The 18,755-nt window shown below is 35.3% G+C and overlaps 1 protein-coding gene and 1 long non-coding RNA gene across 15 annotated transcripts in view; one reads left to right on the top strand and one right to left on the bottom strand.

The window, feature by feature from the left end:
• The window catches only part of LOC141386532 (uncharacterized), a 153,135-nt gene that overhangs the window by 98,902 nt on the left and 35,478 nt on the right, over positions 1-18,755 (bottom strand). The gene's annotated exons all lie outside the window — the stretch shown is intronic.
• Positions 1-18,755, top strand: part of PIP5K59B (Phosphatidylinositol 4-phosphate 5-kinase 59B) — a 47,348-nt gene that overhangs the window by 16,032 nt on the left and 12,561 nt on the right. For 9 of the 14 annotated variants that reach the window (XR_012408398.1, XR_012408399.1, XM_073955168.1 and 6 more), the window contains 3 exons: positions 7,861-7,993; positions 8,148-8,235; positions 9,016-9,078. Coding sequence is in view for 12 of the 14 variants with exons in the window: in XM_073955168.1 (XP_073811269.1) it covers positions 7,861-7,993; positions 8,148-8,235; positions 9,016-9,078 (284 nt within the window). In the remaining 2 variants the exon portion in view is untranslated. The remainder of the gene's footprint in view (positions 1-7,860; positions 7,994-8,147; positions 8,236-9,015; positions 9,079-18,755) is intronic. The other 5 variants (XM_073955170.1, XM_073955163.1, XM_073955164.1 and 2 more) reach the window with 1 other exon arrangement.

Below are 18,755 nucleotides of genomic sequence, written 5' to 3'. Positions count from 1 at the left end.
AAGATATATTTTAAGAGCGCTTAGAAGAAACATATGACCGTTGCCCTGCCAATGACATTAAAATCATTCTAGGCGATTTTAATGCCAAAATTGGAAAGGCGAATATCTTTGGCCCAATAGTCGGGAAATTCAGTCTCTACAGTGAAACATTTGACAATGGTATGAGGCTGATAGACTTTGCAGCTGCAAGAAACATGGTAGTTAGCAGTACCAGATTTAAACATCTCGATATTCATAAGGGCACCTGGCTGTCGCCAGATCAAAGAACAAACATAGACTCGGACCACTACCTTCTTGCAGCAAAGGTACGTACCAGATTAAACGTAGCAAACAAAGTGCGAACAGACACAACACGGAAGTTTGACATTGCAAAGCTGCAATCACAACAGATAGCCACAGCATATTCCACTCAACTGGCCCAATTGCTTAATCAAAGCATTCCCCGCCCCGATAACATATCAGCGGAAGTATGACATCGGTAAGCTGCAATCACAACAGATAGCCACAGCATATTCCACTCAACTGGCCCAATTGCTTAATCAAAGCACTCCTCGTCCCGATAACATATCAGCGCAATGGCAAAGCATTCACCACTCCATGCAAACAGCTGCAAAATCCATACTTGAATACCAGAGACTTCCACCAAGGAATCCATGGTATGACCAGAAGTGTCGTGCTGCTACCGAAGATAAAAATGCGACATATAGGCCAACTTTACAATCAGTAGCAACGCATAGCGCACGAGAGAGGCATCGGGAGAAAAGGAGAGAGGAGAAACGTCTTTTCCGCAGGAAAAAGAGAGAGATGGAAAAGCGGGAGTGTGAACAAATCGAGATGTACGGAATGAAGTCCGAAAATTCTGCCAAAGATTGAAACATCAAACTGATGGCAACGCGTAGCACACGAGACAGGTATTGGGAGAAAAGGAGAGAGGAAAAACGTCTTTTCCGCAGTAAAAAAATAGAGATGAAAAGCGGGAGTGAGGGAGAGAGGAGAAAGGGAGAGAGGAGAAACGTCTTTTCCGCTGGAAAAAGAGAGAGATGGAAAAGCGGGAGTGTGAACAAATCGAGATGTACAGAAGACAGAATGAAGTCCGAAAATTCTACCAAAGAGTGAAACATCAAACTGATGGCAACGCGTAGCGCACGAGAGAGGTATCGGGAGAAAAGGAGAGAGGAGAAACGTCTTTTCCGCAGGAAAAAGAGAGAGATGGAAAAGCGGGAATGAGGCAGAGAGGGAAACGTCTTTTCCACTAATGGCAACGCGTAGCGCACGAGAGAGGTATCGGGAGAATAGGAGAGAGGAAAAACGTCTTTTCCGCAGTAAAAAGAGAGAGAGAGATGAAAAGCGGGAGTGTGAAAAAATCGAGATGTACAGGAGCCAGAATGAAGTCCGAAATTTCTACCAAAGAGTCAAGCATCACACTGATGGCTTTGGTACAGGCACATCCTCATGTAGAGACCAGCAAGGTAATTTGGTAACTGATACAGATAGTGTACTCAGGATATGGAAAGAACATTTTTCAAATCTGTTGGTATCCAATAGTAGCGAAGACGACGAAGATACCACAGATCCAATCCCAGAAGATGGTATTGAATGTATACCACCCGGCCAAGATGAGGTAAAGACAGCAATAAACCGGCTGAAGAATAATAAGGCAGCAGGAGCCGATGGCTTACCAGCCGAGCTGTTTAAAACCGGAGGCGACACGCTGATAAGGTGTATTCATCAGCTAGTTAGCACCATCTGGCAGGAAGAACGCGTACCCGACGATTGGAACTTGAGCATTCTGTGTCCCGTCCATAAGAAAGGAGATAAGACTTTATGCTCCAACTATAGGGGCATAAGTCTTCTCCCTATCGTCTACAAGATAGTGTCAGGGATATTGTGCGAACGACTAAAGCCCATGGTCAACGAAATACTTGGTGGTCCAATGCGACTTTATACCTGGCAAGTCCACCATTGTCCAGATATTTACCCTGCGGCAAATCCTGGAGAAGACCCAAGAGATGCAGATCGACACCTACCACCTTTTTGTCGATTATAAAGCAGCCTTCCACAGCCCGCTACATTCAAAGGTATTCCAAGCCATGTCTGAATTTGGTAATCCCGCAAAGCTCATTCGGCTTTGTAAAATGACTCTAACTGATACAGGATCTTCAGTTAAAATTGGAAAGAACCTCTAAGAAGAGTTTTGTACCAAAAGAGGTTTCAGGCAAGGAGACAGCCTTTCGTGTGATCTTTTCAACATCCTAATGGAAAAGGTTATACGAGAGGCAAACGTTAAAAGTAATGGCACAATCTACACCAATAGCTAGAGTTGGGCAATCTCGTTCAATTGAACGATCCGGATCACTATCTCCTTCAATGGACACCGGTAATTTCTTTGACAAAACTGCGAATACTTAATTTAACACGTTGGTTTTTATTATGTTACTCATTCGTCTTTGAACGAGGACAGTGATCCGGATCGTTCAATTGAACGAGATTGCCCAACTCTACCAATAGCCACATGTTACTTGCTTATGCTGATGATATAGACATCATGGGACGATCAGTAAAAGAAGTAACCGATGCCTTTATGAAGGTCGAAGGAGAATCTGCTAAAGTGGGTCTGGCGGTAAACGGCGAGAAGACCAAGTTGATGGTGACGACGCGCAATGATGCTACTTTGGTTTAAGATGCTACTTTGCTACCAACAGATGCTACTTTGGTTTAAGTAAGCAGATTAAAAACAAACAAAAAAACGCTTTACAAAACACTGATACTATCCGTGCTGATGTATGGTTCCGAAGCCTGGGTACTTGCGCAAGCAGACGTGGCAGTGCTTGGTGTGTTTGAGAGAAAAATTTTTCGAAAGATCTACGGACCAATATGCATTGACGGTGAATATCGACGTCGTATAACCACGAGCTGTATCTGCTATACAACGACATCAATATTGTTAAACGTATCGAGATGCAGCGATTGCGTTGTCTAGGCCATATCATAAGAATGAGCGATGATGAACCCGCTAAAAAGGCGTATAAATACGGACCGCTTGGCGGTGCACGCAGAATTGGCAGGCCAAGGAATATATGGCGCAAACAAGTGGATGATGAGATGAAAAGGCGCGGTATTCCAGAGTGCGAAGCAACAAATAGAGAGAATTGGAGATCTTTTCTTAGTTCGGTCTATGGAACAAATGTTCTGTAATGGGCCAGCTAAGTAAGTAAGTAAGTCTCTGTCAGCTTATACACCAGGGACTGCTTCGATGGGATGTAACCACAGATCCACTGGAGTTAGATGAATAGGTTTGGCTGGGCAGTTGAAAAGGTGTTTTGTGTCGTGCGGGCCCATGGCGCATACTGGGCAGATGTCTTGCACGGCGCGGTCGATTTCCGCCCAATAAGAATTTAGGCGACTGCAATATCCCGAGCGTAGTTGAGCCAAAACTACTCTAGTTTGTCGTGGTAGCTGACACTCCTCAGCTGCGATAGATGGGGAATGTATTTCGATGACTTTATTCTGTCCTATATTGTTGGAGCTCCCTCTCTAGAGCATAAATATCCTTCCTGATAGGCCTGAATGTGTCGTGCCTAGCCAGTAGATGGTGATTGGGATGGCTCTCACGGTAACATCCAAGCAAGTACTGCAACGAAAGCATCTCATTGTGTTGCTTTACTGGAAGAATCTTTGCCTCCTCATGTAGATAGTCCACTGAAGATTTGAGGAGGCACCCTGTTGTTGTTCTCAGGGCGACATTCTGGCAGGTTTGAATATTTTTCCAATTCGTATCAAATAATCTCGGGGACCAGTCTGGGCCGCATAGCTTACCACAGACCGACCTATCGCGTTATATGTGGTCAACAAGGTTTCTTTATCTGCACCCCAAGTGCTGCCTGCTAGAGACTTGAGGACTTTGTTCCTACTTTTCACTTTGCCGCAGATAGCTGTGGCGTGCGCGCACGGCTTGAAAGTAGTGTCGAATGTGACCCATAAACTTTTGGGGCAGTTGGTGGTCGGAATTCTGCTACCGTCGACCACGACATTCAATTCTCTTCCAAACTGAGCTGTCCATGTAGTGAACAGGGTTTGGACTTCTTGTTCCTGAATTCCACGTACGACTGGCGTCCACACATATAGTTGACTAGCCAACGTTTCAAGCTTGGCCGGAGGGTTGTCTGCTCAATGTCCTCAAACAGCGTGGAGTGCCTGACTGTATTAAAGGCTTTTGATAAGTCAAACGCCACCATCACTGTTCTATAACACGGCTGTCTCTGGTTGAGTCCTTGACAAATATATGTGGAGATGGCGTGCAGCTCTGTTGTCGTGCTGTGCTGCTTACGGAATCCATGCTGATGATCAGCAACTTGATAGCTATTTCTAATGCTGGGGAGGACTAAGGGTTCAAGGGTCTTTGCTACGGGCGACAAAAGCGAAATCGGCCTGTACGATTCTCATTTGCTGGCATTCTTGCCAGACTTCATTAGCGGGACCACCCTGCCCATTTTCCAGACTTCGGGAGCAATGAGGGTGGCTAGGGACAAGTTGAAAACTTTAGTGAGATACTCCACTCCCGGCTCATCCAGCTGCTTCAGCTTTACCATGTAGATTCCATCAGGGATTCCTGATGGCATTCGCAACATCATCCATTGTAAACTGTGGTGGTTCATCCTCGGCAGGAAGAGATCTGATGCGACGTAATACTCTCCTCTTCGCCCTGTCACTCTCGGGGTGCTTGACAAACTGTCGATTGAAATAACTTGCGCACCTCTTCGGGTCAGTCAACGTAACGTCGCCAAATGTGACTGAGGTCCTATCTTCCATCCTTCCAGGGTTCGAGCGTGACTTAACCATTGGCCACAATTCACTTATACCGGTTCCAATGATGCAACTCTTCAGATGATTTAACCACTTGTTCCGCTTATGTTCGCCGACCAGCCTGTTAACTTCCAGTGTCAGCTCCCTGACTCTGGGGTCATTGGGGTTGGCTCGACGAAGCTCATCACGCTCATTTGCTAATCCCGTCGCCTCTGCTGGAAAGTTTGGTCCTACTTCGGGTATTCGACCAGCAGTGATACGTCGAGCGGCTACAGCAGTGATGATGTCTAGGAGCGTCCTTTTCGCTACCCGAACATCAGAAGGTTTGGGCAGTTCTCTGAAACGGTGATTGGTGAACTCTCTGAAACTCGGCCAATCAGCTTTTCAATGATTGACTAACGTGCGGCGTTCAGAGGTGATGAAATCGGGTGGTCTGCTAATGGAGACAATTATGGGGAGATGGTTTGATCCAAGGGAAATGACGGGTTGCCAGGTGACGTCATTATTCAGACCATGTGATACGATGGTTATGTCTGGTGAACTGTGACACTCTCCTCTAATTTTGCTAGGGGCGTCCTCATTGACCGTGCAAAACATAGAGCTGTCAATCTGCTCAGCCAGCGCTGTACCCGAATGCCATATCTCATGATGCTCAAGCGAGATAGGTATGTATTGGACAGACTGGTGCAATAGGAAAGCTAATCCCCCACCTCCATTTCTAGTGCGATCCTTTATTAACACGTTGTAACCAACGCAACGTTGTAAGCTACAGTTGTTGTTGAACTTGGTTTCTTGCATCGCCGCGACCTTGATGTTCTTCCGTCTCATGAAATCTACTATTTCCTCGATATTACCTCGGAGTCCATTGCAATTAAATTGCAAAAAGGATGCATTTTCTGGGATTGGGACAACAACGGCTGGTATTAAAGGCTGCGTGTGCGGTTGCTGTCGAGGGGACTGCGGGGCCGTTTCATAATCAGACGACAAGGGTGTTTCGTAATCCCATGACGACTCACTGGGGACAGTATCCACGCAGCAACTTAGTCCCTGTCGTAGTCCCTCACGTGGACAAGTCCAGAGCAACCCCTTAGATGCACCCACTCTCACCGAAGGTTAGATATGGGTGAAGATGCGAATATGACAAACTGAGCACAAATAAATTGGTCCTGGGGTTTCCTCCGTCCGGTCACGGACCAAAAGAATTCGGACAAGACATTCCGGGACATGCTGCTCCCAACACATTAAAACGAAACAAATACGAACACATGTACACTGAGGTGGCAGCCGCTGGCCGGAACGCTGATGTTGTGTGGTTCCGGGTCAATCCGGTACGAAAGAACCCGCTGCCGTGGAATTGTCTAAATTTAGTAGGTTGATTTGGCTACTGCATTATTTGAGGCGTTGTTTTGAGTATCCCGATCCCATAAGCTGTTGTGTCCTGTAATGTTCTTATCTTGTCTGCAGCGGATGGTTTAAGTGAAAGACGACATGTGCTCTTGAGTTCATGGTGAGTAGGCCATGGTATTGTAGGGGTCTGGTCTAAGGTTGAGAGAATGAACTTCCTAAAGGATAAGTTGACAAATATTGCCAAAATGGTCAGGAGAGTCTTGCGATACTCGAGTCTTGTAAGGCTCAACAGACGTTCTGTGAAAATCATATATGGTGGACTATTAGTAGCTTGTAAAACATATGGTGTGCTTGTATGGTATACCACAGCTGCACCTGTCTTGTGTCGGAAAAAGCTATTGTCGTGTCAGCCTGTAGTCATGTTAGCATATGTTTGCCAGTGTTTCGGACTGTGCCAAGGGATACACTGCATGTGTTACCTGATCTAGAAGCGAAACGTAGTCCTATTTTGTACAATTTGAAACGTGGTTTACAGCTTGCCAAGGATCATTGGCTTAGGCCTTCTGATCTGGTAGATGGGAATATTTCACAATGTAGTGGAAAGTGCTGCTGATAGGTGGATGACTAGGTGGACAGGCAACGACAAAGATAGGGCAACTTATGAATTTATTCGTGACAATACGTTCATAATGAAGCATCCTTCTGTATTAGCATGAGTGAGGGTTTCTTACTGTCTCGACATGACTCTCTGTATGAATTTTTGCATGTAAGAGGCTTGTCCGCGACAGATCAGCTTTAGGACATTATTTGGAAAATATTTTCTAAAAATTCAGGAACCTTAAAAATTTTCTTTAACAAATTACAAGGCCTGGAAATATTTTTTTTAGAATTTTAGGAGCCTCGAAAATGTTCTTTAAAAATTTAGAAGGACTATCAATCTTGTTTTTTAAAATTTTAGGAGCCTTGAAAGTATTTTTTAAAAATTTAGGAACCCTGGAAAATATTTGTTAAAAGTTTAAGAACATTGAAAATATTCTATTAAAATTTAGGAAATTATTTGGAAAATATTCTTAAAAAATTTGGGAGCATTGCAAAGTATTTTTAGCTGAGTGGGTGTGCGAGGACTGGAGGCATATACTGACGTACATTCGAGCCTTAGCAAATATGGGTGTAGCATGGAATTTCAATAGTGCACATGAAGACAGTCGGATGCTTAGTTGTTTAAGTAATTTTTCACGCGAAGTGCTTTTAGGAGAAAACCAGACCTTTTTGGGGTAATTCCATCACATAGTCATCTTTACAATGGGGTGTTGTGTGTTACTACCAACTGGCAGTGGTTTTTGGATACGAAGCTCTACCTGAAGCTATATTCTGGTACCGCGGGTGGCCCTAGATCTCTCGATTTATCCTGATAGTTGGTGTAGTCCTTAAATATGGAAATGCTCTATCAACCGGATGCCTAACCCAGAGAAAGGCAGGAGATTTAGACACATTGCATTCACCCGGTGTTAAGAGCTCTGTGAGATGGAAGATATGGTAGGTGCTTATATAAACACTTTGACTTATTTTGCTATTAATTGCGTAATTACGAGTAAAATGTTAATTTAACGCAAGTACTCCTTACTCTTCGAAATAGAGAAACAACCTTTCAAATCATCTTTTATTTATCTTCTTTTTAACTAAAATTTCTCGTTTTCTCCCTCCCCCCAGACCTGGTGGCATACCGGCCCGCAGTGAAAAAGGTGAACGTCTGTTACTCTTCATTGGCATCATTGATATTTTACAATCGTATCGGCTGAAAAAGAAACTGGAACATACCTTTAAAAGTATCATTCACGATGGTGTAAGTCAAACTCTCTACAATCTTTATTTATTTTTATACTGTGGAAATTTGTAGCTAAATAATTTATTTATTAAATTTTCTTGTTGTTGTTGTCCCGAAAACAAACTAAAATATTTAATTTAAAATATCAAATTTTCTTTTACACATTCTCAAGGATACTGTTTCAGTGTGTCGTCCTTCATTTTATGCTCAAAGATTTCAAAATTTCATGGCCAAAACTGTATTTCGTAAAATACCGTCTCGTAAGTTTTCAACACCAAAAAAACCAAAAAAATACTATTCAGCACAAAAATTTTCTGAATGCAATGGCGATACGGGGAAAAATGACAAGGAGAGAAAAAACTATTTTGATTTACTCTCAGTCATTTACAAAAGATTCATAGTCCCTATTAAGGATAGAAGGCAGAAAGGTCTGTGGGGGCAGTAGAAGAAGTTTATGTCAGGGACACAAGACCGAAGTTTCTATCATAACGGACAAAAGACCGAATTCTATGTTATAGTACGTTTATATATAAACGGATTTAACAGACCCACTGGGTTTCAAGTGTCATTTCCAATGGGTCTACGTCAAATAAATCCTCATAAAGAAGCTTAACCTTTCCAAAAGCTATAATATAAACAGGCTATTAGGGAAAGGAGACTGAAGTCCCCATGAGGGGTAGCATATGTGGGGGAAGAACAAACCAAAGTCCTTGCGTGGTATATATGTATGTATATGTAAAGCCTCTATGTTATTATATAAAATTTGTCAAATTTTAAATCTTGTCATTTCTCTCCTCTTCGCTGTCGCATTCGAATTTTTGTAAACATCTTTAAAAAAATGCAAGTAACGATTAAGAGCGCCTTGACCGCTAGAGTATGTTGAACATTTGATTGTCATGTCTTGCAAGCAAAAAAATATATCGACAAAATAACGAAAATCAAACTCTCTCTCTCTCATAATATCGTCTACTCTTTTTCATTTTCACATATTTTCTATATTTTATTTCGTTTCGTTTTCTCTCGTCGTCGTCAATGCACAGTGGATCTCCCCGAGATCAAAGGAAATCATAGAAAATTTCGTACTTTGGTATCCAGTTATATAGGTAATTGTTAGCGATAAAATGAAATGAAAAAAAAACTACTGAAATTATTTATAAAAAACAATAATAGTAGAGAAATATAGCAAAATTATTATTTACGAAAAAAAATTAGTAATTTTTAGAAAAAATATTAAATATTTCGAAACAAAATCTGCTCAAAATAATAATAATAATACACTTCCTCCGATAGTCCTGGAAAATGTAGGAGCCTTGATAATCCCTCCAAAATATTCTTCAAAAAAGTATTCGTTTAATATGTAAGAGCCTTGATAGTCCCTTGGAACATATTATTTAAACATTTAGGAGCCTTGCAAATATTCTTTAAAAGTACAACAGCCTTGATATGATAGTCTTTAAACACATTGGAAATTATATGAAAAATATGTTTTTAAAACTTAGAAGCCTTGAAAATATTCTTTAAAATTTGGGAAATTATTTTAAAAATATTTTTTAAAAATTTATGACCCTCTATTATTGTTTAAAAATTTAGGAAATTAATTGGAAAATATTTTTTTAAATTTTGGGAGCTTTGAAAATAATTTTTTTATAAATTTAGAAAATATTTGGAAAATAATTTTTTGTACAAATATAAGAGCCTTGAAAATATTATTTACTATTTGGAAATTTTTTTTTTTTAAATTTAGGACCCCCGAAAAATATTCTTTAAATAATATATTTTTTAAAAATTCAGAAGCCTTAAAAATATTTTTAAGAACTTAGGTTACCTAAAAATATTTTTTAAAAAATTAAGAAATTATTTTTAAAAATGTAAGAGCCTTGGAAATGTTCTATAAAAAATTATGAAACTATTTGAAAAATATTTTTTTAAAATTTTTGGAACCTCGAAAATACTATTTAAAAATTAAGGAGCTCTGGCAAATATTTTTTTTTAAATTACCAGCATTGAAAAGATTCTTTAAAAAATTTGGGAAATTATTTCGAAAATATATTTAAAAAATTTAAGAGCCTTGAAAATATTCTTTAAAAATTTAGGAGTCCTGGAAAATATTTTTTTTAAAAATTTAGATCTTTGAAAATGTTCCTTACAGATTTAGGAACCGTGAAAGTCCCTTGGAAAACATTCTTTAAAAATTCAGGAGCCTTGAAAATATTCTTTAAAAATTTAGGAGCCATGGAAAATATTCTTTAAAAATTAAGGATCCTTTGAAAATATACATAAATATTAAGGATATCTGGAAAATATTTTTCAAAAATTGAGGAACCATTTTTACCATATTTAAATCTTTAAGAAATTATTTAGATTTTTTTTAATGTAAGAGCCTTGAAAATATTCTTTAAAAATATATGAAATTATTTCTAAAATATTATTTAAATTAAAAACCCCTAAAATATTCTTTAAAATTTTTAATAATTATTTGGAAATATTTTTTTAAAAGTGTAGAATCCCTGGAAAATACTTTTTCAAAGTTCAGAAGTCTTAAAAATATTCTTTAAAAATTTAGCAAATTATTTGGAAAATATTTCTTTTTTAGACATTTGAGAGCCATTGAAAGATTTTTTAAAAATATAGAAATATATTTGGAAAATATTTGTTTTAAAAATATAGGAAGAAACCTTGAAAATGTTCTTTAAAAATTAAGGAGCTCTGGAAAATATTTTTTAAAAATTTACCAGCATTAAAAATGTTCTTTAAAAAATTTTGGAAATTATTTAGAAAATGTATTACAAATGAAAGAAATTATTTTTTAAAAATGAAAGAGCCTTGGACATATTCTTTAAAAAATTATGAAATTATTTGGAAAATATTTTTTAAAATTTAGGAACCTCGAAAATACTTGTTAAAAATTAAGGAGCTTTGGAAAATATTTTTCAGAAATTACCAGCATTGAAAAGATTCTTTAAAAATGTTGGGAAATTATTTCGAAAATATATTTAAAAAATTTAAGAGCCCTGAAAATATTCTTTAAAAATCTGGGAGTCCTGGAAAATATTTTTTAAAAATTTAGGAGCCTTGAAAATGTTCCTTACAAATATAGGAACCGTGATAGTCCCTTGGAAAATATTTTTTAAAAAATTCTGGAGCCTTGAAAATATTCTTTAAAAATTTAGGAACCATGGAAAATATTCTTTAAAAATTTAGGAGCCTTGGAAAATATTCCTAAAAATTAAGGATACTTGAAAAATATTTTTTAAAAATTGAGGAGCCTTTTTTGCCATATTAAAAATTTAAAAAATTATTTGAATTTTTTTTTAATTTAAGAGCCTTGAAAATATTCTTTAACAATATATAAAATTATTTTGAAAATATTTTTTAAAATTTAAAAGCGTGGAAAATATTCTTTAATTTTAAAAGTTATTGGAAAATATTTTTTTTTCAAAATTCAGGAGCCTTAAAAATATTCATTAAAAAATTTATGAAATTATAAAATATTTTTTTTAACATTTAAGAGCCATTAAAACATTTTTTTTAAATTTAGAAAATTATTTAGAAAACATTTGTTTAAAAATATAAGAAGGAACCTCGAAAATATTCTTTAAAAATTAAGGAGCTCTGAAAAATATTTTTTAAAAATTTGCCAGCATTGAAAACATTCTTAAAAAATTTAGGAAATTATTTGGAAAATTTATTAAAAATTTTAGAAATTATTTTTAAAAATTTAAGAGCCTTGAAAATATTCTTTAAAAAATTATGAAATTATTTGGAAAATATTTTTTAAAATTTAGGAACCTCGAAAGTACTCTTTAAAAATTAAAGAGGTCTGGAAATTATTTCTTTAAAAATTACCAGCATTGAAAAAATTCCTTAAAAATTTTCGGAAATTATTTCGAAAATATATTTAAAAAATTTAAAAGCCTTGAAAATAGTCTTTAAAAATTTAGGAGACTTGGAAAATATTCTTTAAAAATTTGGGATCCTTGGAAAATACTTACTTAGTTGGTCCATTACAGAACATTTGTTCCATAGACCGAACTAAGAAAAGATCTCCATTCCTCTTTGTTTTTCGCTTGACTTTTTGGAATACGGTGCCTTTTCATTTCTTCATCCACTTGTTGCTCCATCGCACCGCCATGTGGCATGTATTCATACGCCTTTTTAGCGGGTTCATCTTCGCCCATTCTTTTGATATGGCCTAGCCAACGCAATCGTTGCATCTCGATACGTTTAACAATATTGATGTCGTTGGATAGCAGATACAGCCCTTGGTTCATGCGACGTCGATATTCACCGTCAACGCAGATTGGTCCGTAGGTCTTTCGAAGAATTTTTCTCTCAAACACACTAAGCACTGCCATGTCTGCTTGCGCAAGTACCCAGCCTTCGGAGCCATACATTAGCACGGGTAGTATCAGCGTTTTGTATAGTGTTATTTTTGTTTGACGAGATGTGGCTTTGTTTTTAAATTGATTACTTAAACCATATTAGCATCTGTTGGCCAATACAATTCTTCTTTTTATTTCACAACTGATGTCACTTGTTGTGTTTACGGCGGTGCCGAGGTATACGATGTTTTTTACTACCTCAATATTATAGGAACCAACTTCCACAGTCGGTCCGAGCTCAATGGACGCATTGCGCGTCGACACCATCAACTTGGTCTTCTCACCGTTTACCGCCAGACCCACTTTAGCAGATTCTCCTTCGACCTTCATAAAGGTATCAGTTACTTCTTTTACTGATCGTCCCATGATGTCTATATCATCAGGATAAGCAAGTAACATGTGGCTATTGGTGTAGATTGTGCCACTTCCTTTGACGTTTGCCTCTCGTATAACCTTTTCCAGCAGGATGTTGAAACCTCTTTTGGTACAAAACTCTTCGGAGAGGATCTTTCCTATTTTAACTGAGGACCTCGTGTCAGTTAAAGTCATTTTACAAAGCCGAATGAGCTTTGCTGGGATACCAAATTCAGACATGGCCTGGAATGCCTTTAACGTAGTGGGCTGTCGAAGGCTGCTTTATTATCGACAAAAAGGTGGTAGGTGTCGATCTGCATCTCTTGGGTTTTCTCCAGGATTTGCCGCAGGGTAAATATCTGGTCAATGGTGGACTTTCCAGGTCTAAAGCCGCATTGGTATGGTCCAATTATCTCGTTGACCATTGGCTTTAGTCGTTCGCACAATATCCCTGACACGATCTTGTAGGCAATAGGGAGTGGACTTATGCCCCTATAATTAGAGCATACAGTCTTATCTTCTTTCTTGTGGACGGGGCACAGGATATTCAGATTCCAATCGTCGGGTACTCGTTCTTCCTGCCAGATGGTGCTAACTAGCTGATGAATACACCTTATCAGCGTATCGCCTCCGGTTTTGAACAGCTCGGCTGGTAAGCCATCAGCTTCTGCTGCCTTATTATTCTTCAGCCGATTTATAGCCGTCTTTACCTCATCTTGGTTGGGTGGTATACATTCAATACCATCTTCTGGGATTGGGACTGTGGTATCTTCGTCGACTTCGCTACTATTGGATACCAACAATTTGGAAAAATGCTCTTCCCATATCCTTAGCACACTATCTGTATCAGTTACCAAATTACCTTGCTGGTCTCTACAGGAGAATGTGCCTGTACCAAACCCATCAGTTTGATGTTTCACTCTTTGGTAAAATTTTCGGACTTCATTCTGGTTCCTGTACATCTCGATTTTTTCACACTCCCGCTTTCCATCTCTCTATTTCTCCTGCGGAAAAGACGTTTCTCCTCTCTCCTTTTCTCCCGATATCTCTCTCGTGCGCTACGCGTTGCTACGGATTGTAAAGTAGTAGTACGGATTCGGTAGCAGCACGACACTCCTGATCATACCATGGATTCCTTAGTGGAGGTCTCTGGTATCCAAGAATGGATTTTGCGGCTGTTTTTATGGAGTGGGCAATACTTTGCCATTGCGCTGATATGTTATCGGGATGAGAAGTGCTTTGATTAAGCAATTGGGCTAGTTGAGTGGAATATGCTTTGGCTATCTGTTGTGATTGCAGCTTACCGATGTCTAACTTTCGTGTTGTGTCTGTTCGTACTTTGTTTGCTACGTTTAACCGGGTGCGTATCTTTGCTGCAACAAGGTAGTGGTCCGAGTCTATGTTTGCTCCGCTGAACGAACGCACATCCAATACGCTCGATGAATGCCTTCCATCTATCACAACGTGATCAATTTGATTTCTTGTTCTTTGATCTGGAGATAGCCAGGTGCCCTTATGGATGTCGAGATGGTGAAATCTGGTGCAGCTAACTAACTACCAAGTTTTTTGCCGCTGCGAAGTCTATCAGCCTCATACCATTGTCAGATGTTTCACTGTGGAGACTGAATTTTCCAAAGATATTTTCCTTTCCAATTTTGGCATTTAAATCGCCTAGAATAATAATGTCATGGGCTGGACAACGGTCATATGTTTCTTCTAAGCGCTCATAAAATATATCTTTGGTCAGTTCGCCCTTGTCTGCAGTGGGAGCATGAGCGCAAATAAAGCTGATGTTGAAGAATTTTGCTTTTAATCGAATTGCAGCGAGTCTTTCATTCACTGGGGTGAAGCTGGAGACCAGGTGTTTTAAACTCCGATCAACTACAAATCCGCAACCAAACTCATGGCAGCTATAATACAGTGCGCCACCTTTAGGTGTTGTTGTGACGTCTTTCCCATTCCATCGTATTTCCTGTATGGCAGTAATGTCGGCCTTGTACTTTTCAAGTACATCTGCCAATGCGTAAACTGCACCTTCTCTATAAAGAGTGTGAACATTCCAGGTGCAGATTCGCAGATCATGGTCCGTAAAATGGTTGCGGGGGTCGTCAACTTTAGAGGGATTTGTTTTTCTTTTCTTTTGTTTTTTCATAGTAGGCTGCTTTTTCTAGGGGAGGGTTACTAACCCTGCGCCCAAACCCAAGCTTTTAACGTTGTTATGGGTGAACGCGCGACACATTTTAGCTCACTACCTTTAACGAGTGTTAAAGGCAGCTACCCCAGCTGACACCACGGGGAGGTCAGTGTCCACTTGAGATGAAAGAGGGACCAAGATAAATCCTGGACTTTGCCATGTTAAAGCCGGTCAGGACCGTTCCTTGGTATCTTTCATCCCCTATTTTTAAATTACCAGAATTAAAAATATTCTTTAATAATTTTGGGAAATTATTTCGAAAATATATTTATAAAATTTAGGAGCCTTGAAAATATTCTTTAAAAATCTAGGAGTCCTGGAAAATATTTTTTTTAAATTTAGGAGCCTCGAAAATATTCTTTAAAAATTATTTGGAAATTATTTTCTTAAAAATTTAGGATACCTGGAAAATATTTTTTCAAAATTCAGGAGCCTTAAAAATATTCTTTTAAAATTTAGCAAATTATTTGGAAAATATTTTTTTAACATTTAAGAGACATTAAAAGATTTTTTTTTTATAAATTTAGAAAATTATTTGGAAAATATTTGTTTCAAAAATATAGGAAGGAACCTCGTAAATATTCTTTAAAAATTAAGGAGCTCTGAAAAATATTTTTTAAAAATTTACCAGCATTGAAAATATTCTTAAAAAATTTAGGAAATTATTTGGAAAATGTATTAAAAATGAAAGAAATTATTTTTAAAAATGAAAAAGCCTTGAAAATATTCTTTAAAAAATTATGAAATTATTTGGAAAATATTTTTTAACCTCGAAATATACTCGTTAAAAATAAAGGAGCTCTGGAAAATATTTTTTTACCAGCATTGAAAAGGTTCTTTAAAAATTATGGGAAATAATTTCGAAAATACATTTAAAAAATTTAAGAGCCTTGAAAATGTTACTTATAAATTAAGGAACAGAGATAGTCCCTTGGAAAATATTTTTTAAAAAATTCAGGAGCCTTGAAAATATTCTTTAAAAATTTAGGAGCCTTGGAAAATATTCTTTAAAAATTTAGGATCCTTGGAAAACATTCTTAAAAATTAAGGATACCTGGAAAATATTTTTTAAAAATTGAGGAACCATTTTTGCCATATTTAAAAATTTAAGAAATTATTTGGATTTTTTTTTTTAATTTAAGAGCCTTGAAAATATTCATTAAAAATATATGACATTATTTGGACAATATTTTTTAAATTTTAGGAGCATCGAAAATATTATTTAAACTTTTCAAAATATATTTGGAAAATATTTTTTAAAAATTTAGGATCCCTGGAAACTATTTTTTCAAAATTGAGGAGCCTTAAAAATATTCATTAAAAAAATTTAGGAAATTATTTGGAAAATATTTCTTTTTTAGACATTTAAGAGCCATTGAAACATTTTTTACAAATTTTTAAATTATTTGTAAAATATTTTTTTTAATATAGGAATATTCTTAAAAAAAAATATTTTTAAAAAATTTAGGATCCTCGAAAATATGTCTTACAAATGTAGGAACGATGATAGTCCCTTGGAAAATATTTTTTAAAAATTGAGGAGCCATGATAATATGCTTTACAAATTTAAGAAATTATTTGGAAAATATTTTTTAAAATTTAAAATCCTCGAAAATATTCTTTAAAATTTTTAAAAATTATTTGGAAAATATTTTTTAAAATTTAGGATCCCTGGAAAACATTTTTTCAAAATTCAGGAGCCTAAAAAATATTTTTTAAAAATTTAGCAAATTATTTGGAAATATTTTTTTAAACATTTAAGAGCCATTAAAAAATTTTTTTACAAATTTAGAAAATTATTTGGAAAATATTTGTTTTAAAAATATAGGAAGGAACCTCGAATATATTCTTTAAAAATAAAAATTAAGGAGCTCTGAAAAATATTTTTGTAAAAATTTACCAGCATTGAAAATATTCTTAAAAAAATTAGGAAATTATGTGGAAAATTTAATAAAAATTAAAGAAATTACTTTTAAAAATTTAAGAGCCTTGAAAATATTCTTTAAAAATATATGAAATTATTCTTTAACAATAAAGCAACTCTGGAAAATATTTTTTTAAATTTACTAGCGTTGAAAATAATCCTAACAAAATAAGAAATTATTTGGAAAATATATTTAAAAAATTTAGGAGCCTTGAAAATATTCTTTAAAAATTTAGGAGCCTTGGAAAATATTTTTTTAAAAATTTAGGACCCTCGAAAATATTCCTTACAAATGTAGGAACGGTTATAGTCCCTTGGAAAATATGTTGTAAAAAATTCAGCAGCCTTGAAAATATTCTTTAGAAATTTAGGAGCCCTGGAAAATATTTTTAAAAAATTTAGAATCCTTGGAAAATATTCTTATAGATTTAGGATACCTGGAAAATATTTTTTTAAAAAATTGAGGAGCCATGATAAAATGCTTTAAAATTTTAAGAAATTATTTGGTAAATATTTTTTAAACATTCAGGAGCCTTAAAAATATTCTTTAAAAATTAACAAAATTTTTGGGAAAGTATTCTTTTTTAAATTTAAGGGCTGGAAACGTTTTTTTTTTTTTAATTTAGGAATTTTTTTTGAAAATATTTATTTAACAATGTAGGAGCCTCGCAAATACTCTTTAAAAATTAAGGAGCTCTGGAAAATATTGTTTTAAAAATTTAACAGCCTTATAAATGATCTTAAAAAATTAGGAAATTATTTGGAAAATATATTATTTAGGTGCCTTGAATATATTCTTTAAAAATTTAGAAGCCCTGGAAATATTTTTTTAAAAATAGTCTTTACAAATTTAGGAAACGTGATAGACCCTTGGAAAATATTTTTTAAAAAATTCAGGAGCCTTTAAAATATTCTTCAAAAATTTAGGAGCCATGGAAAATATTCTTTAAAAAATGTAGGAGCCATGAAAATATTCTTTAAAAATAAAGGAAATTACTTTTTATTAATTAAATTGTCTTGAAAATATTCTTTCAAAATTTAGGAAATTATTTTGAAAATACTTTTTTTGTAAATTAAGGAGCCTTGAAAATGATCTTTAAAAATTTAGGAAATTATTTGGAAAATATTTTTTAAAAATTCTGGAAATTAATGGAACATATTTTTTAAAAATTCAAGAGCCTTGAAAATTTTCCTTAAAACTGAAGGAAATTATTGTGAAAATATTTTCGAAAATTTAAGAAATTATTTAGAAAATATTCTTTACAAATTTATTAACCATGATAATATTCTTTAATAGTGCAGGCAATTATTTGGCTTTTTTTAATAAAGAGTCTTGAAAATATTCTTTAAAAATTTAAGAAATTATTCTTTTAATTTAGGATCCATGAAATTATTCTTTAAAAGTGTACGAGCCTTGAAAATTTTCTTTAGAATTTTAAACCTCTGGGAAATATTTTCCGAAAAAATAGGAGCCTTGAAAATATTCTTTAAAAATTTAGAAAAATTTTTTGAAACTATTTTTTAAAAATTCAGTAGCCTCGAAAATATTCTTTTAAAATTTAGGACAATATTTTTAAAAAATTTAGAAAATTTTCTTTATACATTCAGAAAATTCTTTGGAAGAAATATTTTTTTTAAATTCAACGCCTTGAAAATATTCTTTAAAAATTTAGAAGCCCTGGAAATATTTTTTTTTTTATTTAGCAATCTTAAAAATATTCCTTAACAATTTAGGAGCCTTGAAAATATATATTTTTTTAAATTTAAGATCCATAAAAATATTTTTAAAAAATTTAGGAACCATCTAAAGTTTAGCAAATTTGTTGCAAAATATGTTTTTAAAAATTTAAGAGCCTCAAATTATTCTTTAAAATATAAAGAAATTATTTGGAAAATACTCTTTAAAATTTGGGAAAATTAGATGGA

Source organism: Musca autumnalis, unplaced genomic scaffold (assembly GCF_047663935.1).
Source record: "Musca autumnalis isolate F117 unplaced genomic scaffold, ASM4766393v1 scaffold_5, whole genome shotgun sequence".
NCBI classification, from domain to species: Eukaryota; Metazoa; Arthropoda; class Insecta; order Diptera; family Muscidae; genus Musca; species Musca autumnalis.
This window is presented reverse-complemented; position numbering and strand designations above follow the sequence as displayed.